Source organism: Ailuropoda melanoleuca, chromosome X, assembly GCF_002007445.2.
Source record: "Ailuropoda melanoleuca isolate Jingjing chromosome X, ASM200744v2, whole genome shotgun sequence".
Classification (NCBI taxonomy): domain Eukaryota; kingdom Metazoa; phylum Chordata; class Mammalia; order Carnivora; family Ursidae; genus Ailuropoda; species Ailuropoda melanoleuca.
Genome location: NC_048238.1, coordinates 26,730,652 through 26,754,892, shown reverse-complemented (window position 1 = coordinate 26,754,892; position 24,241 = coordinate 26,730,652). Strand labels below are relative to the sequence as shown.

The 24,241-nt window shown below is 39.5% G+C and overlaps 1 protein-coding gene across 9 annotated transcripts in view; it reads left to right on the top strand.

Moving 5' to 3' along the window:
• The window catches only part of DMD (dystrophin), a 2,070,581-nt gene that overhangs the window by 1,745,891 nt on the left and 300,449 nt on the right, over window positions 1-24,241 (top strand). For all 9 annotated transcript variants that reach the window (XM_034649821.1, XM_034649815.1, XM_034649816.1 and 6 more), the window contains one exon: window positions 5,742-5,888. In XM_034649821.1, coding sequence (XP_034505712.1) covers window positions 5,742-5,888 — 147 coding nt within the window. The remainder of the gene's footprint in view (window positions 1-5,741; window positions 5,889-24,241) is intronic.

Here is a 24,241-nt window from a genome sequence, read left to right as displayed (position 1 = left end):
CATTCACTCCCATCAGGATAATGTAGCCATCCAGAAATGCAGAAGCTGCCAAACACAGCTGGGCTGTACCTGCCTCCAATTCTTGGGTAACTGGGTTCTATGAGGCCTTCCCTGAGCCTCACGTAGGAGCTCTAATAACGCTACTCAAGCCCTGTATATGCAGGACATGATGTCTGTTTCCTCCCCCTCACCTTCTCACTACTAACCCAGCATGAAAAATCCTGGGACTTTTCCTAACGCCTCCTCTTTGTAGACTGTTTTCCAGGGATTTTGATTCTCAAACATTTGTTCAATAAGGTTTCATTGTAGAGAGAAATGCAATTAGTCACAACTTCATCTTTTTTTTTTTTAAGATTTTATTTATTTGACAGAGACAGCCAGTGAGAGAGGGAACACAAGCAGGGGGAGTGGGAGAGGAAGAAGCAGGCTCATAGTGGAGGAGCCTGATGTGGGGCTCGATCCCATAACGCTAGGATCACGCCCTGAGCCAAAGGCAGATGCTTAACTGCTGTGCCACCCAGGCGCCCCCACAACTGCATCTTTTAAGTAATATTTGTGACATAAATTTCTCTGCACAGCCTTAGAATAGCCTTTCATCACCAGACCCTACTAATTTTGAATTTCCAGTATGTGACATGGAACTTCTATGAATTAGTAGGTTAAGCTTTCAGGAAGAACGTTTAATGTCCCTAAGAAGGGAAGTTTTTCAGATTATCAGTGCCCCCATTAATATATAAATAAAACACTTTACATGGGTGTGTGTGTGATATTTATCACGTCACACGATTTATAAATAAACTCCTAGGTGGCATTGCCAATTCACGCCTCCCAGAGCCTCCTCCCCTTCTTGCCTGCTTGCGCAGCTGCTCCTACTGTGGCCTTTCTTGGATTGTCCTGGACCTCCACCACTGACTCCCCTACTTTCTCGCCATCTACAAGCCTCATCTTGCTTCACTTCCCTCCTAATCCAGTTTAGATTCCATCGTATGTTTTTCGATGACATTCTAGCTAAAATTTAAACTCCCTTGTCCCTGACAAAGAGATAGCTGACATGACCCCAAAGCTGGATCAACTGCTTTCTCCATGCTTGCAAGGAACACTGTTGGAGAAGGAGAAAATGGGGTGGATGGGTTCAAGAGTTCAAAAAAAAAAGGTCCATCCTGGGCCTCCAATGGGCCCTTGACACCATCTGGCAACCTTGCTAGATTCTGAGGTCAACTTCTGTCACAGTCTCTGTCACACCTAATTCAAATGTTCTCACTTACCCTGAATTCATGTTTTCATTCAACGAATATTTGTTGAACACCAATTTTATGCCAGGTCTGTTGCTTCATACTTCATAGAGGAATTGGAAGCCCTCAAAGTACAAGTCCCTTGACTTATTTTTTTCCCATCCTATAAATTGACCTTTGGTACCAAGCAGCATAGTCCCTTAACTATGAAGCCAAAGCTTCTCCCTCCAAAACAACGTTCCCTTGTTAATAGATCATTCCTTTCTTTTGTTGCAATGTGGTTGATGACTAAAAGCCTAAATCTATATTTGAACAAATCTTTACATAAGGATAAGCAACGATCTGACAGCCAATTTAATTTCATAAAAAGAAGAAAAACTTGACATATCAGACTTATATATCATTCTAAATCAGTACTTTTATATCTATAATCAGACAACATTTAATGAAGTGAAAATTCTGTCGGCATGAAACTAGTCATAATAAAATTAGACTTGGTTTGCTCGTTCATGGAGAACATATTCCAGATGTTTAAGTGATTCAAAGAAAATCCACAGTATAATGGCTCCCTTCACTGTTTTCTCACTCACTGCTTCCAAACTAGAATAAAATCTCATGAAATTCTGGTCATATTTAAGTAGCAGAGGATATTGTTCAGAGTTAAGTGTACTTTTTTGACACTTCATGTTCAATGTTCAATGATGTAAATATATATTTATATGTGTAATACTAAAAGCTCTAATATTGGAAGGATAGTCAAACACAATGTGACATCCACGTAAATGACACAGGACATGTATTAGGTCTTTACATAGCGTGGTGTCTTGTGATTTGGTGTTTAGGGAGCCATCCATATCTCTTACTTGGTACACTTCTAGGCATTGACAGTCTACAGCAGCAGTGAGCCATCCTCAGGGGGTCCGGAGCTGCCACGGTAACCTAGGTCAGATGCCAAAGTGGAGATTGACTTGGGAACTCTCCCACCTCCTTTTTCTCTTCCTCTCTTCTCCCTCCGGTTACCTTCTTTCCTCTGTTCTCATGGGCTTAGTGCCCTCGTGATGATGTCTAGCTGGCTAAAGTTCTTCATTTTGCTTGGTCCCATCGTGCTATCCCCCAGCATGAAACTTCCCACCAAACGATCACTTTACCAACTGACCTTCTCCGCCCCCACATCAAAGCTTCCGTTGATCCTAACAGAAATGTAATCCAGATTAAACTAAACATATGCTTTCTGCCCCCCTTAGTTAATGATGATACCAGTAGCCATAGCAGTGGTAGTAGAATTTATCATAGATTTCCTCTGTTCCAGCTCAGAACCTAGAGTCCAACAGTTAATTGAAAAAGTCAGTTCAATCAGGGAATCGTAAAAAAGTATGTCTTAAACATTTTATTCGATCTTAAAATAGTCAACCAGGATTTTAATGTTGTGTGAAGGTTTCTTCTTTCTTTAAGTGTAGATTCACTGATTAGACTTCTCCATAAATCACGCTGATGATGAAGACTTTGTGATTTCCAGTTCCAGTTTCTTTCATGTAGACAGAGCCCATCAGGAAACATGAAAGGCATTCTGAATACAGAACCCTTCTAATTTTTTCAGATTATTTTCCTAATCTTTTACAGTTGCCTTGTCTATACCCAATTCAACAATATTTACTTCTCTTGTTCTTTTTAGAGCAACTTTCTAAAGGGCTTAACCTGGTTTTCATAGAAATAAGAGCTTATTTTCTCTTAGACTTAAATTTCTTTGGTTTGTGAAATCTTTAATTAAATTATGTAATTGCAATAGTACCTGGCATACCACAATGACAACTCAACTAATGAGAGCTGAAGGCCATGCATCCTGACAGATAGCTCTAACATTTTATTTAGAGGCTACGATAGGCCCCAGTCACTGTGTTTCACAGAGGCATGAAGACTGGCTAATCTGGTGGGTCTTAAGTAGAGACCAGTTAAGAGAACTTCTACTGTAATTGTTAGATGGTGGGGGGAGGAAACAGAAGGCACCAGATCCCATGATGGTGGGGAGAGAGAGGGGGAAGGAGAGTGAATGTTCTGATTAATGATGTGTACTGGACCCTAATTTTTAATCGCCTTCATCCTCCAAAACACCAATAGAGGATTAAAATCTGTGTCCAGGACTTTGGAGGGAGGAAGTGAAAATCCAAATATTCTAATAAAAGGCATTTGAACATATACATGATGTAGTCCAAAGGGAGCTGAAACCTGCATGTGGCTGAGCTGAATACTCACTGGCTGAGAGGCACGTGGGTGAAGACAGATGATTAACAGACAGGGTTAACCTGCAGGACTTTGCCTGGCGGCCACGCCATCCCTACAGTGCTTTCCCATTTCCAGTTCTCATTCATATGATATTTATTTATGGTTCCTAGAAACATATATTATTATCCAGAAGAGAATGCTTCCGTTTTGTAATCTTTGCCCTTGTCCAGGTTTCTCCATTGACATTTAAGAAATCTGTTTTCTAGGGGTGCCTGGGTGGCTCAGTTGGTTAAGCCACCAACTCTTGATGTTCTGTCAGGTCATAATCTCAGGTTCATGGGATGGAGCCCCGCATAGGGCTCTGTGCTGAGCAGAGAGTCAGCTTCAGGATTCCACCCCCCCAACACACACACATGCTCTCTCTAAAATAAATGAATAAATCTTTAAAATAAATCTGTTTTCTAACCTTTTATTACAAAAACAAAGTGATTATGGATCATTTCCTTTTAGAGATATGAATTTACATCAATGGATTTTACCTCTTTCCATGGGATTTTCTTAATCTCTATATTTATTTATAAGGCAATGGAATAATAATATTTACTATCAATCCCTATAAAAACTTTATCAGACTGATTCCTATGACATTCCACCAACATGGAATAAAGATGAATACATCAGATAGGATTTTTTTGCATGTCTGTGGTCAGACAAAGATTTCTTCTGTTTTCCTTCATTTTTATTTTTTATTGATATATAATTCACGAATGAGAAAAGTCACCCTTCGGGGGCACCCAGCTGGCTCAGTTGGTGGAGCCTGTGACTCTTGACTTCGGGGTCATGAGGTTGAGCCCCATGTTGGCTGTAGAGTTTACCTAATAATTTTTTTTAATTCATTCTTTTGAAGTGTGCAATTCAGTGGTGTTTAGTATATTCACAGGGTTGTGCTACCATCACCACTGTCTCATTCCAGAACATTTTTATCACTCCCAAAAGACACCCATGATTCTTTAATATAATAATTTTAATGCCTGTTTTAAAAAAACATTAAGTTCTACGGAGTGATTATCACAATGTCTTATATTATCTAAGAACTATATAAGAGTCTTATATTCCATACAATACCACATTTTAGTGGTGAGAGATTCAGGTTGATTTGACAGGACAATGCCATTCTTATTTAGAATGCACATACTGGCTCCTTTTCTTTGGAGTGGAAGGGAATTGGAGGGTATGTCAGTGTAAACAGTGGTTTTATCAACATAGTGAACCAGAGAAATAGGTATCCTACCCAGATCGAGCAAGTCAAAGCAGCACATATAACCGAGTAAGTGATGTTGTCCTTGTGCATAGACATTACATTACACAAACTGTTCTTCTAAGTGAGGGAGTTTGTCCCTTAGAAATTGCTCATTGGAACATTTGGACATCATGCATCATGTTAAAGATCCATAAATGTCATCCCGATAGGGTAGATATGATGCATGGTAATATCCTCCCCATATCTGCATAGGGTTCTTCTACTCACTAGATTGTCATGATGCATTGCATCAGAGAATCCCATTCTAGTGCTTCAGAGACAGCCAAGAAGCCCCATGGGAGCCTTTCTAAGTCATTGCTACAAGGACTAAAATACCAGGAGACCAGGAAGTCATTATTAGGGCTTGACAAAATACCCTAATCGCTAAATGAATCTATTTATTATGCAGTCAGTGCAAAGTATGAATGTAATATTTCATGATTGAGTATATCTTTTTATTGTAAAAAAAAAAAAAGGGATCCATTTGTGGTTGTAAGATGAGTAGAATTTAGAATCTAGCAGTGTATTTTTTCTGTCACTTTACCAATCCAGAATTACTTTGGAAAGGTATATAATATAATAGCTAAGAATATGTACTCTGGAGGCAAGCAACCCTGGGTATGTATCCTAGGTTCCTCAATTTTGACCCATTGAACCTTTGGCAAGATATAACCTGTGCAAGTTGTTGTCTCTTATGTAAAATGAGAATTCTCCAACTACCCATCTCACAGGGTTATTTTGTAGGAATAAAATTATGATTATGTGAACAGAGCTCATCACGGGATTAGGCACCTAAGAAATCCTCTATAAATATTAGTTACCATTATGCTTCTATTCATAAATGTTTATAGTTGCAATACCACTATAATAGAGCACACGTCATTAACACTGCACCCCAAACAGAACAAGATATCTTGTAGTTCCCGTGTGTCTGTTTCTTTGCTTTAAATGTTCTCATTTTCCAACTTGCCCTTGACTATTTCACACAGGTGCTTCGAGGAGAAATTACACCTCTGAAAGAGAATGTCAGCTACGTCAATGACCTTGCTCGCCAACTCACTACGTTGGGCATTCAGCTGTCACCATATAACCTCAACATTCTGGAAGACCTGAACACCAGATGGAAGCTTCTGCAGGTAGGCACATTACGAGCATTGCAGTTCCTTGTCACAACAAGAGAATATATGGATAAAGCTTGTTTGTAAGAAACAAGAAAAGTAGTTTCTTCATGTGATGTTCTGGATAATATTTTGTGAATGTAGGGTATTTTATATTATTTAGTAAGCTCCTATATAAATGTTTTCAAACCTATTAGTAATAATTTTTGTAGATAGCTTAAAGTTAGACTTTCCCATATCTTGCAAAAAATGGAAGGTAGTGCTGAGTCATGATGGGAGGACTGACTTACTGTCATACAATTACTTTGTACTATTATTGCTTGGATTCTTTAAACATCTTTACCTTTGGAATCCTAATTTAAACAACAGTCAATGGTAAGACATATTCTAAAATCGTTTTAAAAAGAACATCCGGAGCACCTGGATGGCTCAGTCAGTTAAGTGTCTGCCTTCAGCTCAGGTCATAATCCCAGGGTCCTGGGATGGAGCCCCATGTTGGGCTCCCTGCTCAGCAAGCAGTCTGCTTCTCCCTCTGCCACTCCACCCACTCGTGCTCTCTCTCTCTCAAAAATAAATAAATAATCTTTTAAAAAAAAATAATTTAAAAAATTAAAAAAACATCCCATCACAAACCTATATATGCAGGTTTTTCATAGGTTTGCATAATATATCTAGGGACCAGAAGCATGCTCAAGGTCACACTTACTAGCTGTGGGACCTTGGGCAGGTTATTCAACCTTTCTGTGCTTCGGTCTTTCATCTGAAGAAAATGTGGATATTAAATGTTTCTAAAATACCAGTCTATTATTAGGACAAGTAAGTCAAAAGATGTGGAAAGTGCTTGGAACAGTGCTAGTTACATAGTAAATGCTGTATAAATTCTAGCTCTTGGTGTTATTGCAGTTATAATGATTATTATTATAGCATACAAGGTTTGGAATCAAACTTACTGAGTGACCTTGAAGTCACTTGTCCTGTCAGTTCTCTCATGTCTAACATGCTTGCTGTAATAATAAACAAATTAATTCATGTAGAGTTGTTAGTACAGTACCTGGCTCATAGTAAGAACTCAGAAAAGGTAATGTGTCTCTGTGTTCCCCATGTGAAGGATGCTGTGTAAATACCCCAAAACCCTCAAACTGATTTTACCATAGAATTAGAAAATTGTTTTGTTTCCCTCTCCGGTTTCATAGGTTGCAGAGAGTATGCTTCTGAGGAAAGACAGGAAACTGAGTTTAAAAGTATTTGTTTTCAATGTTTTAATGGGAAAAAATGCTAAAGCAGATAACTTTTCATATTGGCAGTCCATTTAGGGGTGTGATTGAAAGTCCTGTTGAAGAATTGCTAGATCTTTAATAAAAACAAGTTCCAAATTCAAGACCTCTTGAGATCTCCTATAATTTAATTCTTGTTGTGATGGATAGTTTTGAAATATTTGTATGATAGACTGTTGTAAGTGGCATTGACTAACGCAAAGCAATATAGTTAAGCAATTACATGCCTTTCTATGTCTATTAGTTTCGTAGTGGCTAAGTACTATTAAAACCTTATCAGCTTCATCCTTAATATGTTTTTCACTTTAAGCATAAACAAGGAAAGTAATAAATGTCCAAGGAAAAGCAGTGGCCACATTTGTTCTCTTCGAGCACTCTTGAAAGGTATCTTAAAATTTCTTTTAAAGAACAAAATGCTGGGCACCTGCGTGGCTCAGTGGGTTAAGTGTCTGCTTTTGGCTCAGGTCATGATCCCAGGGTCCTGGGATCAAACCCCACATCGGGGTCCCTGCTCAGTGGGGAGCCTGCTTCCCCCTCTCCCTCTGCCTGCCACTCCCCCTGCTTATGCTCTCTCTCTCCCTGTCAAATAAATAAATAAAATCTTTTTTTTAAAAAAAAGAAGAATCAAATGCTGCATTTGCTTTCAAAATGTGGTACGAGATTTGTGACAATGGCATGTGAGCTTACAGACGATGTTAAAAGATTATGACTGATAAGGGAAGTTTTTAAAGATCAGTGCTAAATGGGCCATTATAGTCGCACTCTTTATTTAGATGTAAAGTACACGAAAATATTAATAGCTTAAGTTTTGCTCATTCTTAAAACGAATAAGGACTTGGTTATAAATATAGGGAAGTACATGAAAGGAGCTGATGTAGTAAAAAGAGGACTGGAGTGAATAGTATTAGCCCTGACTTCAAAACTGAAGCTCATTCTTTGACCATATTATCTTGAAAAAGCCTTTATCCTCCCTCAGCTTTAATTCCCTCATTTATAAAATGAGGCAATCCATTTGGTCTCAGGTCACATCCAGCTCAATCCTATGATTCTGTATCTGGATATCTGGTGGGGGGAGATATGCATATGACAAAATTTAGTTTAGAATCAATACAGTGGCTTCCTCTATTCATATTACAGACGTGGCTCGCGGGGATTGTGTTTCTCCTTCTTTCATTTTAACATTTAAACCCCTCATCCCAAGCCCACACATACACAGCTTTCTCCTACTAAACAGCTCAGTGAGTTCATGGTGCATGCTCTTGTGGCAAATTTCACATGTTGCTATTTTTGGACATGACCTTAAGGATATGCTTGAAAAGTGTTTTCGGCAGAAAGCTGATAAATCCAAGGTTTGGGGTTGCACATAACTGAGTGAAGTGGATTCCATTTTTTTCTTTGACCATGGTTGTAACCACTCTGCTATATTATAAATGGGAGTCCTTGTTCAGAAAGTGAACAAAGCCAAGAAATGAGGTTCACATCAAATAACTTCACCCCATTACTGGCAGAGCAAGTCACATGTCCTATGGACAACATTTTACAGTTAGAAGAATGTATCTGACTAAAGAATCAGCCATCTTCTGTGGAGGGAAGCCAGAGCCCATCATCATTATAATATTCTATTTCTAGAAAAATAAAGAATTTAGTTGTTCACAATCCTGACAGTTATGACATCATGATAAAAAATTAGTACAAATTCATCTCTGCTTCTTCGTCCACTAAGGGAAAAATTAAGGAATAGAGAGTTGGAGTAGTGGGAAGGCACATATAAACCTAAGAAAACCTCTTAAATTTGGGCAAAATAGTGTAAGAGAAGAGAGTTACATAGTACCAGGCTATATCTACTTGATACCAGAATATCCTGGGTTGAATTAGACAATCCATTAATTTTTATTTTAAAAGAAAGCCATGTTGGGTTTTTTTAGCTGTGTGTAATATCAGTCAAAATGATAGAAACAGATAAACTGTGTATATGTGACATCAATAGCAGAGTAAGACACAGTCACGATTTGTCTATACATAGAAATAATGTATAGAGATCTCTGAATTTATTTGAAATGCACAAATAGAAGTTTAGAGACCTTGGTTTCCCTGTTTGAAACTCTGTAGGAATAAAATCCTATTGTCTGCCTCAGAGTGGACTCGGTGGTCGGGATGTTTGTCCCAGACCACACAACGATGTGTTTTAGGCATAGGAAACCATCATTCCTTGTAGTGAGGAGGAGTTTTCATGTGCATTCCCTCATTTAATCCCTACAACATTATGATGATGCCTTACAATTACTTATTATCACTATTCCCTTTTACACATAAAGAGACTGAGACTTAGACATAGAAACTGACACAGTCCTGGTCATAAGCTTGTAAGTGTCAGTCAAGGTGTGAATCCTCTCTTCTGAAATGCCCCCCCCACCGCCCCTTTTGCTTCCTCTTATCAAAATCCTGTTTAGTTTGGACTTCACAAAGTCATACTTGAAAGCTAGTTTGGGCGACACGGGTATGAAATACTTCACTCTTTTCCTGCTTCTCCCCTTTTTTGAATGATTCTCAGGGATATTAACTTTGAAATCTCCCTTTTACGAACCAATGGATTAATGAGCCCAGCTCAGTGTACCCCTTAAAAATCCCACCTGTAGTTTCAAATTTAAGACGTTAAAGCGTTACATTCTTCATTGTCTTTAGAACTCAGCAACCGTCTTAAAATCAACCGAAAGTGATTTTAATGAATTAGCTCTTAAAGTGGTACCAATGCTAGTATTCGACCCAGTAAGAATGAGTATCAAAACCAAATGGGAAGAAAATGAAACTGATGCTAAACTTTTCTAATGTTGAAGCAATGCATGCATGTTTAGTGACATAGTCATGCTCCTTATTCACCAAGCACAAGTACTATAGGGAACATTCTACTCTAGGGAAGTCCTGCTAGGGGATGTTCTAACCATTTCTCTGCATTACAAGTAAACCCATGAAGAGCAACAGAAGCTGCAAATACACTTTAATATAAAGAGTACATGCTTTATTGATTGTGGGATGTCTGGAGTGTAATCACTTGAAAAATATTGAATATGAAGACATTTCTAGGCATGATATTCTTTAAATATGTTTAAGGACAGTATCATGAATTATGTGTGTTTTTAAAGGTTTCCTAAGGTTCTTCCAAAGTCATGCAGACAGTTATATACTCCGTCTTCACATCTGTGTTATCTTTCTGTCACAAAGATATAGGCCCTCATCTTCTGCACATTCCATTCCTTCTTTCACTCTTTCCTTCTTCTTCCATTCAATCAGCAGTGATTGAGCATCTCCTGTGTACCTAGCAGACACTGTAATCATCCTGTCTGGTCCAAGGACATACTGACCAAAATCACATTTACTGCTTATGCCATCTTAGGAAAAATTTTATAGATGGGTTTTCTTTTAATACTTCTGTAATTACTCACTCTTTCTCCATGTTATAAACAAAAAAAAATGCTATTATGACACTAATACTATAAAAGTGATACCTTTTCAGATCTCTAACTTAAAAATTCTTCACTGATTTCTGACCAGGAATTTGGTCTCCATAATCAGACTAGTAAGATTGTGGAAGGACATGGGATCATATTTAGCTGGCCAAGAGAAATATTTGGTGGCTTTGTTTTTTTTAAAAATTGAATAAGAGGGGTGCCTGGGTGGCACAGCGGTTAAGCGTCTGCCTTCGGCTCAGGGCGTGATCCTAGCGTTATGGGATCGNAAAAATTGAATAAGAGGGGTGCCTGGGTGGCACAGCAGTTAAGCGTCTGCCTTCGGCTCAGGGCGTGATCCTAGCGTTATGGGATCGAGCCCCACATCAGGTTCCTCCGCTATGAGCCTGCTTCTTCCTCCCGCTCCCCCTGCTTGTGTTCCCTCTCTCGCTGGCTGTCTCTATCTCTGTCAAATAAATAAATAAAATCTTTTTTTAAAAAAATTGAATAAGAGTTTTAATTGAAAAATTAAAAATTCCAGCAGAGCAGCTTATGATCTTTACTTTGGTGAGGTAGGTTTTCAAAGCAAGCTTCTATATGTATGTATGTGTGTGTTTGTCCTTGTCATCATTGAGCACAGGATTTGATCCTTTAAATGTGTTGACAGATTCTGAACATTTTCTTCATATTTTTTAAAGGATACTGTACTAAGCATTTGGCATTATGGGGTCCCTTCTAGGCAGGGAGTCTAAGTGAGCTCTGCCATCTGCTCTTACAAATAATGTGGACCTATTACTAACTGAGGGTAAGGAGAGGATATCTGACTTTGGTCCCCTTGGTTGGCCAAGGGTTATTTCTGCAATGTCTTCTTATCATGTCCTTTTTCAGCTGTTTCTTTAACAATACCTAAAATAATTCTGCCTGTGGTTAGACCACAAAACCCAGGAGAAAATGATGAGACTGAGGCCATTCTCAAAGGAAATGTGTTTTCCTCCATCAGTGGTTCTCAAATGTTCATAAGCATCGGGATCACCTAACGACTTATTAAATCCTGGGCCCCACTTCCAGAGTTTCTGATTCAGTAGGTCTGGGCTGGGGTTGGACATTCTGCCTTTCCAACCAGCTCCCAAGCGAAACTGATGCTGCCGATCCAGGGACCACACTCTGAGAACCATTGTCCTACATTAAGTACTTGCCAGGTACAGCCAACTTTAAAAGATTTTAAAAAGTGTCTTATGTAAGATACTTTGAGAAGTTTATGGTCATACTGTGGAAAATAAGCCTAATGCCATGCAGAAAATTCTGTATTAGAGGAGTGTTACAGTGCTACAGCGACCTGGAAACCTAAGCCCTTAACTTGTCTTCCAGGCAGAAAGAGAAGGGTGAAGGGGAACTTCTCGTAGATTCCTTTTAGTAGAATGGAGATATGTTGTAAGTGTAATATACATATCAGTTTTCAAAGACTCAGCACCAAAAATAAAATATTTTTATATTGGTTACATGTTGAGGTGATAATATTTTTATGTATTTGGTTAAGTAAAATATATTATTAGAATTGATTTCACCCATTTCTTTTGTATAATTTGTATGATTAGTCGTAGCTGGGTATTTTTCTTGAAGACGAATAAAGTGAGCCTGTTGCTTCAAGTAAAACAACTGACACTGTTTCTTTTTACTTTTTTTAATCTGCTAGAAAATTTAAAATGACATCTGCAGCTCTCATTATATTTCTATTGGATAGTACTGGTCTAGAACGAAAAATCTAGCACAGATAAGATTCAGCTGCAGAGCTTGTTAAAACACCCTCACCACCCCCCCCCAAGATTTAGTAGGTATTGGGAGAGGCCTGTGATTCTGTCTTTCTAACAAGGTCCTGGGAGAAACTGTTGAGATTAAGTAGTACTTCCATCATGTGGGGATCCCCTAATTCTTGGAATGTTAATAAGGGATCCACGGACTTGAAAAGATTGGAATCCACTATCCAAAAATATTGTAGTGCTGTAGGAAAAACTACCCTAACATGTTCTAAAATGTAAGTAAAAAGACTGCAACTACAACGCTGAGTTTGATGCCTCCCCTGGCAGGAGTTTTTCAAAAGCTGAGAATGAAGGAAATGAGAAGAACAAAGAGGAAAGAATGTGTTTGTTTTAGAGAAGGTTAGGTCACAGAAGGATTTGTTGACATTAGGAATAGACTGACCCATGAAAAAAGGACAATTAAGTTCTAAGAAAACATCTTTTCAGTGAGGAGAGAACAATCATTTATGCTTAGCCTCATCTCTGTTAAAAAAAAAAATAAAAAGGAAGTGCACAAATCCCTTTAAAGATTTGAAGCAACAGAGGAATGCGTGCATCTCAAAGGCCCAGGATAGTGCCAGCCTTTAGAGCACACTGTCAACGTGTACTGTCAACCTTACAGATATTTACCTCAGTCTGTGGCTTCCAATGTTTTTACAGCTAATTGTACTTTATTCAAGAAGAATGATACTGAAATTGCCTATGTAACCTTGAAAGTAATGTGACCCAGATGTTCCAGAGTCCGGCCTCCACACTCCAAAGAACACTCTAGTTTTCAAGGGCATTCTGCGTTGTGAAAAAAAAAAAAAAGGTCATTACGATGTGTGGGATTAGAGGAAGAAAAGTGAATGATGTAGGGAGTGTGACCAAAAAAATTATATGGGGTACAAAAATGAAGCCAGTGGAAGTCAAAGAAATATTAATGGTTGAAGAGAACGAAAGGCGTATTAATTTTTTCAGAGCTTTTATAAAGTGAACCCAAACCTTCATGAACTCAGGTTATCTGATCGCTTGATCCTTACGTACTCCTTAATTCCTGATTTGTTTTCATGGGAAACTATTTTTTCGAGTTGTGAGCTAGCCACTATGGTAATCCATGTCACTATTTTATTGTTTTAAAAAATGTCACACATCCCTGTACAATGTGCTCAAACAGCAGCTTTATGGATGTCCGTATTTCTTTTACTTTCTCAGTATCGCTCATTCCTTTTCAGCAACACTTAAAACTGCCATTACGCTCACGCTTTCCTTTCCCTTCTTTCTTCTTCCGCAGCTGACATTTGCCCTTCCCTCCGAGTTTTCCCTGCTTTATTCTTCTTTCTTTCAAGGGTCCTTCGCTCTGCAGCCAGACCTCGGTCCTCCGCCGCAGCCCGCCTCCGCCCCGCCCTTGCTTGGGGCACTTGTTTGCCCTGGCTCTTTGCCTCTTTGCTTTCCCACTGTCCCGCTGCGTGTGAAACACTCCGCCAGCAGCTGCTCCCATTTCCCATGCTACGTCACGCGCAGCATTCAAAGGGCTGCTGTTCCCACATTTCCACCCCAAAGACTCCCCCTCTCCTGCTGCCCTGCACATTCCTCTAGAAATAACCCCCTTTCAGACCATATGAAAGGCTGAATGTTAAGGCCCACTCCGCAAGTAACTGTAAGAAACTGGCTTATGAAATTCAGAAATGCTCTGTTTAAAGGTCAATGCCACAGAGTGAATTCTAAGTTACCATAGTTTATCTTACTGTTTCTTCATTTTTATCAGTTCTCTAAGGTCCTTAAAATAATTGTCATTCGGATAGAAATTCTCCCCTCAATTAATATATTCATTAATTTCAAAGCTAGATATGTAGATGAAAAATAACAATAAATTAGAAAGTCATGATTCTATTACAAATACACTTCTTACACAGGGCCATACTTTATTTGGCCAATGAGATTGCACAATATAGATCTGAGAAGAGTTGATTTTAGTGAGAATTGTACATTACTGAAATTGATAATGAGCACTTATGTGGCACGTACTGTATACCATTCACTTTTCTAAGCCCTTTTACGTGTACTAACACTTGTAAGCATTGCAGTCACCCTAGGAAGTAGATTCTTTTTTTATCCTCATTTTACAGATGAGGAAAATGAGGAACCAAGAGGTTAGGTGGCTTGACTGAGTTCACATAGCTGATGAGAGAGTCGGGATTTGAACCCGGGCAATCTGGCTGGAGGACCTCTCAGAAATAGCAACTGTACAATACCTACTCTCTGATAGACGGCGAGATTGACATGACAGTATTTCCTCTTCATTTACAATTCAGCCCTTTCAACAAAAAAACATAACTTCCCCCTCACGTTTATTAATTTGTCAGGAATCACCTACATCAAGAGTTTAGAAGTGCAGACTTAAAGTAGGATGATTATGTGAATCTCAGGCCACAGTCTCAGGAATAGATTGTTTAACCCAGAGTCTAAATCATTCACAGATTAAAAATGAGAATCTCTCAGGGCACCTGAGGGCTCAGTCAGTTGAGCGTCCAACTCTTGATTTCATCTCGGGTCATGATCTCAGGGTCGTGAGATGGAGCCACGCATCAGGTTCCTTGCCCTCTGGATTCTCTCTCCCCCTCTCCCCCTGCCCNAATCACCAAACTCTTCCTGAAGTGAGCACAACTACTCCTTCATTAAATAAATATTTTCTATTCAATAAATATTTTTCTGCCATATACCCTCTGCCAGACTCTGTTAGATAATAGGCATGCAGTTGTGGAAAAACCAGAGTCTCTGCCCTCATGGCGATTAGTTTCTTGGGAAGATACACATTAATAAAGAAAAATCGCTCATATAATAATTACAAATCCTGGTGGGTGTCATGAGAGACAAATGCAGGGCATATAGTGAGGACCTGTGTGGTGTGTGTGTGTGTGTGTGTGTGTGTGTGTGTGTGTGTGTTGCTGTGAGGGTGGGAGTTAGGGAAGGCTCACCAGGAAGACTTCGCAGAGAAAGTGGCCTTTCAGCCAAAGCCTAAAAGACGAAGACAAGTTAACTAAGTGGCTTTTCTATTCATCTGTAGCTTTTATTTTAAATGGCCTGGAGCTTATGACTAACTATAAACAGAGTAGTAAAATTCTGTGCAAATTTAATAACTGGGAATCATTTGAAGTAATGGACTGCAGAGTTAACATATAATTAAGTCACATTGGAAGATTTCTTATCACTCTGTATCACAGAGAGCATCCTGTTTGAATTCTTCACCTCCCTTACGAAAATCTGTAGCTACATGAGTTTGTTGACTTATTTATTGAAAGTCCTTTTCCCGCACCTGAAGGGCAGCTCAGTGCAGGCGGAGCCCTAAACACCTTACCTACTGACAGTTGGCATTCAATAAATATTTCTTGAATTGCTGAATGCATGAAATGAAGCAAAAATATTATTAAAAACTATAAAATAAATGGAAAGTTATACCACAGGGGAAAAATTAGGAAATGAAACTATCCTTTCTGGATAAACAGTATTCATGCCTAGATCTGTAGATTCATAAAGTTAACCAGTGCTTAAATAATTTTCCAAAGATTCCAAAAGAAAAGTAATTGACCAAAAATTAAATATTTATCTTTCCCTTTATGGTGGACCGGATTCACTCGTATCCTAGACTTTTATCAGCAATTAATGATCAGTGTGCTCTGAACAACATGGAATATACTTAATGTTACCTTTGGCGGAAAATGAGATAAAATAGCTTCCCTTTCTCCTCCTCCCCCTTTTTATGAAGGTATAATTAACATATAACATTATATTCAAGTGTAACAGCTTAATGATTAGTATTTGTACATATTGTGAAATAATTATCACAAGTTTGGTTAACGTCCATCACCATACCTAGTTACAATTGTTTGTTCTTATGAGAATTTTTAAGATCTACTCTTTCAGCAAGTTTCAAAAATATAATACAGTATTATTAACTATAGTCGCCACACCGTGCATTACAACCTCATGACTTATTTATTTCATAACTGGAAGTTTGTACCTTTGACCTCCTTCACCTTCACCCATTTCACACACACACCACAACCCCACCTCTGGTAGCTACCAGTCGGTTTTCTGTATCTATAAGCTTGTTTTCTTTTTAGATTCCACATACGAGATCATATGGTATTTGTCTTTCTCTGTCTGACTTATTTCACTTAGCATAATGCCGTCAAGTTTCATCTATGTTGTCACAAATGACAAGAGTTCATTCTTTTTTATGGCTGAAAAATATCCCATTGTATATATAAATTTCTTTATCCATTCATCTGTCGGTGGACACTTAGGTCATTTCCATGTCTTGGCCATTGTACGTAATGCTGCAGTGAACATAGGGGGTATGTATATCTTTCTGAATTATTGTTCTTGTACATTCCCTTTCTGATAACAGCTTTCTCGAGTATAATTAACATATCCATATTTAAAACATACAAATTGGTAAGTTTGTTAAATGTATATACCTGAGAAACCATCACCACATGGGTATGAATATATCCATACTCCCAAAAGTTTCTTCATGGCCCTTGGTAATCTCTCCCTCCCACCCCTCCACTGCCTCCAAGCAACCACTGATCTACTTTCTATTAATGTAAAGGAACTTGCGTTTTCTAGTTTTATATAAATGGAATGTATAGTCTTTTTGGTCTCATGTGTTTCAGGCACCATAATTATCTTGAGATTCATCCATGTTGTCACACGTATCAATAGTTTGTCCCTGTTTATTGCTGAGCAGTATTCCATTTTATGGGAACACTCAAATTTGTTTATTCATTCACCCTTTAATGGACCTCTGGGTTGTTTCCAGCGTGAGTGTACAGATAAAGCTGCTATGAACATCCATGTACAAGTGTTTGAGTGGACTTTGTTTTCATTTCTCTTGAGGAAATGCTCGGGGGAGGGACAGCTAGATTTTGTGGTAGGCATGTGTTTCACTTATTAAGAAAATGCCAGACTGTTTTCCAAAGATGTTGGACCATTTTACATTCCCACCAACAGTGTATGAGAGTTCCAGTTTCTTCATATCCTCTCTAAAATGTGACTGTGGTTCAATTTTTAAAATTTTAGCCATTTAAATAGCTACATGGTGGTATCTCATTATGGTTGTAATTTGTGTTTCCCTAATGGCTAATGATGTAGCCATTCCAGCTTCCTTCTGATTACTGGTGGATGGTAGAACTTTTCTCATCCTTTTATTTTTAGCCTATTTGTGTCTTTGTATTGAATGTGCGTTTCTTGTAGGCAGCATATAATTGGATTTTGCTTTTTTCAAATCCAATCTGACTTTTTTAATTGGGGGATATTTGGACTGTTTATATTTAATGTGATTATCGATATGGTTAGGTATAAACCTGTCATCATGCTATTTGTTTTTGCTCCATCCCATCTGTTCTTTGATTGTTCCTCATTTTCTGTCTTCCTTTAGATTAATGGGAATTCATTAATTCATTTTATCTTCTATGTTGGCATATTAGCTAAAACTCTTTGTTTTGTTATTTCAGTGGTTGTGTTATGGTTTATGATATATATATACATCTTTAATTTATCATAGTGTAATCTCAAGTGGTTTTAGACCACTTCACACATGGTATAAGAACCTTTCAATAATGGATTTCCAGCCCTCCCTTTCCAAACTGTGTGCTATTGTTCGATCCTTTGGCATCTTTCAAGATTAGGTGGGATTAGACTGATAGTATAGGGCTAATTATCCCCCACTAGTGAGGCAAGACTCTTTCATGTGCTCTACCCAAGGCCCTGTGAGTCATGAGGTTTCCAGGATGACTTGTAAGGAACAGGCCCTCCTTCCTGCCATATGAGTGCTGGACCTTATTATCTCTGATCCCTCCTGATGATTCTTTACCACACATGTGCTAATCACTACTCAGCTGAATACTTGAGGGAGATTATCTATAGATAATCCAGGGTTTTCTCTCTGTGAAACTCTGCTCCCTGGGCTTCTTTCCTATGAACTCTAGCTAACCTAGTCTTCTGGGTCTCTCAGTTCCAACTTCTCAGCCCTCAGGATCTGCCAGGACCCTCCTGGGTTCTTCTTCCCGCATGCTGTGAACTGGAAACTCTCTCAGGGTGATAAGCTAGGACAATCCTGGGGCTCACCTCATATGTTTTCCATCTCTTAGAGGTCACTATCCTTCCTTGCCTCATATCCATTGTCTTACGCTCCATCGCTGCATACATTTCATCCATGTTGGAGTTATTTCAAGACAGAGGGTAAATTTGGTCCTTATTACCCCATCTTGTTCAGTAGCAGAGGTCTGAAAATATCTTTTGAAGCACAGTTTTGTTTTTTCTTGATTTGGAGATTATGTGCAAGAATGTTGGAAGAAGACAGGTAATTAGCTGATAATGTGCAATCCTCCAGACATAGAGATGCTATTAGTCACTTACCAAGGTTGCACATACTTTGTTTTCCTTTCACAATAGCGGTGATTGCCTTATACCCTTTCATCATACTTTTTGCCTAGTTGTATTCAGGGCCTTGCCTTTTCAATCAAGTTGGCTAAGCCTCGGGTCTTAGTCTGTATCTGAAAAATCTGATCAGAGCCTGAAGCCAAGGCTATGTAGCAAGGTGCCCCCAGCATAAATCAGCCAACAGTACAGCTGCTAAATCTTTTAAAACAGCTGAATATGTCAATGTGCTTTATTGCATGGAATTACTGAATATTTTAATATTCCTAATCATACACTTCAACAGTCATTCTTTAACAGGTTCTACTTAATTATTCTTAATACTATATCATTTAATAACCAGTGTGCTACCATGCATGAGGTTTCTTTTTAGGAAAGATGGCCTGTTAAAGTTGTTACCGCCCATCACTTGAGGGTTTTAGTTCTCAAAGTCCAGAAGTCCAACCCTTGATTTTACAAAGACATCACCTGATATGTCATAGTTCACAAAGCTAGTTAATAATGGAACCAAAACCAAAAACTTGCTCTATATTCTCCTCACACACCCTTGAGTTTTATTCTTAAGAATGCATTCTTCGGTCTAAATATTCTGTATTCTAAAACATGTTTTAAAAGGAATTACTTATCCAAATCCTGCCAGCCTTGCAAGGTCCATGTGAAACAATGAGAGCAAGTCTGTAAAAGTGCTTCAGAAACTAGTAAATGCTATAAAAATGGAAGTTTTATTATTAGAACCATAGTTCATTTCTATGAAAGCTTGCTCAATTTTTTTCACTTTTATGAACTTGATTATACAGTATCTTTTCTAATACATTTGTTCATCCTTTATAAGAATTTAATCCTTTCTGCCCTGCTGGGTTGCAAAAAGAAGGCCTCTCTTCTTTTCTAGAATCTATTCATATTTTATAGTATTATTACATCTCATAGGTTCCCACTAAATACATGTTGAGTAAAACTGGACCAAAATCTTTCTACATCTGTGGGGGGAACAATATTTTGATCCTTAAAGAGAAAAGGTATTTTCAAAGATTAGATATGGTTACTCTTGCTCTTCTATATTTTAACGAAATTGTTTTAATCTGTCTTGTACTCAACTGATGCATCATACTTGCATCCCTTGGTTAGAATGGAACCAATTTCTACAAATATAGTAATTTGTAACAATAGCTGCCTATGCTGGGGGAAGAAGTGATATAAAAGCACAGTCATGGACTTCAGATTCATCCCCTGCTTTTGGCATTCCTTTCCTCTGAATTATAGCTTACATTTCTTTATTATCTCAGTTTGACTTAGTCTTTCTAAGTATTCACTTCTCTTTCCATCAATAAATATTTACTGAACTACGAGGAACACAGAAAACTCACATGTGGGTGGATTACTGTATGTGGCACTTAGGAAATATAAAAAGAATTTGCATTGCTACAGACAAGGCAGGCACCCCAGTTCTCAGGCATGGCTTTCCCATTAGACACACGTCAGGGGCCATAAAGCCAGCCACAGGGCCACAGTCGTGGGGCTGCACTCGGGAATTCTAACATTAGCCTTTCGAATGAAGTCCATCATTCATCACGTATCTCTGGACATTTCCGTGCCATACATAGAATTTTTGTTTCAGAGTGACCTTTCTGCTTCCTGAGTACTACCTGCTGCCTGTCTGCTGAGTGTACTCCATTAAGCTCTCTCCTTCTCCATAGGTAGTGGCCCCTTTCCTGCTGGGCAAGTTAGATGCTAATCCTAGTCCCTTTCCAGCCTTTTCTGCTCTGACACCAAACATGAGAATTCTCTGCTGGCAGTCAGGATCTATCTCTGGGAAGGTGGGATGACTTGTCCTCTGTTAGGCAGGCCCCAAAGGAATATTGTTTAATCTCCAGGGTACAGTAGAGACACTATTATTTCCCTTTCTGCATATGTACTCCTTCTATTGTGGACACGTACCCCTTCTCCCTTGCCAGCAGAGACCTGGCTTGTTCAGGAATTACCCTACCCCAGGTGACCATGTGCATCCAGGGAGGCCTCGGCCCTAGGGAATTCATCACGATTGTACTGACTTAGTTCATGGTGAGCTGGTGGTCCCAGTCTCCTTGGCAAGGATCAGACATGGGCATTTTTTGCAGTCTCGGGCAATAAGATACAAAGGGAAGTAGGCCAAGGGAGCATCCAAGAAAGGTTGTCCTCCCCCAGGGAACTTAAAGCAATATTCTTTTCTTCTGGACACTGTGCCTACTTTCCTCTACATGGACTTCTCTTCCCCCCAGGCAGCTGTGTGAATAACTGTCACTTTTCAAGTCTGGCTCAAATCTCAACTTTTCTCAACCTTGAAAATCAAGAACGCTATTTAAACAGCAGCCTGCCCTACCTCCCCCTTTTGAGCCATCTCAGTTCAATCCCCCTCACCCAGTTAGGGTGCTTCCGCAGAGATGCCCCCACTGCCACAACCACTGTGAACCATACCTGTGGTGCATCCTGTCTAGGCCCCTCCCATGCTGGATCTGGGCTGGCCATGTATAACGAGTTGTAGGCAGCAGAAGTGAGAGTGCAGGACCCAAGGCTAGATCAGGAGAAGCCTTACAGTTTCTGTCTCGGTCCCTTGGAACATTCACTCAGGGAGGAAGTGAGCTGCTATGAAAGAAGTCTGATCACTGTAAGGCCACTCTGCTGGGAGAAACCCAGCTAGCCACATGGAGCAGCTACATGGGGAGAAAGAAATTCTTGGCCAGCTCCCAGCTGAATAATGTTTGGTTTTTGCTACATGGTGGGAACGCCAGCTTGAGTGGCACCAGTCCCAGCTTACATCTGAGTAATTCAGGTAAACTTGGCAAATTAATGGGGTGGGCGGTGTACCTCATGGGGACTGAGAGAAAGATCACACTGCAGCCACTTATGGAGTTACATATCCCAACGTGGTTTATAAGGTTAGGTGGTTAAGTGAGGCACAAGGTGTATGAGCAAAAAGAAACCCATCTGGGATGTCCATCCCCATCAAGCTTTCAGATCACTCCACCTCCAACTGCCGTCTCACTGCGAACACATGAAAGACCCCAAACAAAAGACACACAGCTGGGCAGAGTCAACTCAAAGAACCAGGAGTAACAAATTTTTGTTTTAAGCCACTAACTTCTAGGGTAGTATGTTATACAGCATTGGGAACATCGAACTCATTCTTCTGTTTTTTCTTCTTTCCATAACTGTAGAATTAGCATATTTGATATGCAGTTTTGTTGTTGTTGTTCTTGTTAATTGTCTCCCACCATGAGAAAGTACACTTCGTGAAGCCAAGGATCTTGTCTTTTATTTGTTCCTATATCCAAAGCATCTAAGAATAGTTCCTAATGTGGTAAATATTTGTTGAATGAGTAAATAAAGGAACCAGAACTTGAGAAGCCATGTTGTTGCCCGTGTGGTGAGTTCACCCAAGGATGGCAGACCGGAAAGATGGGAAGAACATGAGTGCTGACGATGCCATCGTGCTTCCGAATTACCCAGCTGTGGAGCAGCCTTGCCTCTGCGCTCCTTGACTGGTCAAGCCATTTTGTGCTGGGTTTTCTCTTCTCTGCAGCAGAAAGCATCCCATCTGGCGCACGGTCTTTCGGACATTTCTGATTTGCAGCCATAGGACTGACACGTGACTGAACCACAGGACGAATCCAAGTGGCAGATACCATGACGTTCTCAAAGCTACTCTTCTCCTTGCTGACAGAGGCTTTCCTAGTTTATAATATGTCTTTCCTGAGGCTTGCAGTAGAATTCTGAAGAGCCCACAGTCTCTTAAAGATGACCGTAATGCATGCCTGGATATGTAACTCCAGAAGCATCTACAGCTTGAGCTTTCAGTCCTAATGAGATACACTGCCCAGCCCACTCATATGCCACACTTCTCTGAGTTTCTCAGACTAAAGCTGGGACCAGTGCCACTCAAGCTGGTGCCTCCATAGCAGAAACCAAACAAGTAAATTAAGTCACTCTTCAGTTGTTGCTTATGTCTGGAAATCACTTTTGCCTGAAAATCAGTTCAGGATCCTTAAGTGACTACATTATGGTAGACACTCTTTTTGGCAGTAGGGACAAAAATGTTCATGATGCCCCCTTGTCAAGTATGATTGATACATAAACTACAAACGATACCGTGAAGACCCCTCTAGAGATGTGAGGGGGAAAGAAGCGATTTTAATGCACAGAACAGCCAGCAATTAGTTTTGCTGCAGGGATGACATTTGAGCGCAGACTCAGGCATTGAGTAGGGTTTCAAAAGGTAGAGGGGAAAAATGGAAGGGTTTTCTAGAAAGAAGAGACAGCATAAACAAATGCTTAGACATCCATGGAAATCCGACTTAACCAAAGGTGATTAGAGGTTCAAAACCAATAAGGTATCAGGTGTATTGTGGGGAAGGGAGCGGAGACAAAATACATAATATCTAAGCAAATGAAGTACATGTAAATAGGGGAGACGAAACAATTAAATCTCCCTTTGACTTTTTACATTTGTCACTCATAAATTACATTACAATGGTTTTTACCTTTTCAGCTTCTTTGGCCCAAGAAAACAAGGACAGAAAGTTTTTAATGTAGGGGTGCCTGGGTGGTGCAGTCTGTTAAACACCCAACTCTTGATTTAGGCTCTGGTCATGACCTCAGGGTCATGAGATCGAGCCCCACGTCAGGCTCCAAGCTCAGCATGGAGTCTGCTTAAGACTCTCCCCCCACCTCTCTCTCTCCTTCCCTCTCTCTTTCTCTTTTTCTCAAATAAATACATCTTTTAAAAAAAGAAAGTTTTTAATGTAAAATTTTCATTCAGCCTGAAAGAACATTGATGATTTCAGACCATTTAATGTTAAGTATTTTAGAGTTGTAGATTATTTCTCTTTGGATGAGCAGAATTTCTTTTTTAGACTTTGAAAATACATGTTTAGTTTGTAACCGACTAATTGCCGCTTTCATGGCAGTCTCGTGGGCATCAGCAGGTTCAAGTTCAGCAGGAAGGCATCTGGCCTCTGAGAATGTAGCCGAGAGTTGAGGAATGTACGATTACCTCTGTAATTACTTGAGAGGGGTTCTTGAAATCCTGGTGGGGGCGTTGGGGCCACCAGATAGTAGGAGTCAAGAATGTCTAAGAGGTTAGGAATTCAGACTGGAGCTGTGGCAGGGAGGTAGGGGAAACACGTTCTGAATATAAAAGATCAGGAATTCACGCTGACCATTAGGAAACCCAATCTTAGAAATGTAAACCTCACTTTAACCCAAATGCTCTCCAAACTGGGACTTTGTAATAAACTCGCCAAGGCAAGAGCTAGTGTCTGTTTACCTATGCCGTTCTAGAGCATAGGGGATCATAGATCACATGTTGGTTAAAATGCTTTCAGCAGCCAATGACAGAATGCCCAATTTAAAGGGCCTTATATTTGTTTTTCCCACACTTTTCTGGTCATAAGAATCACCAG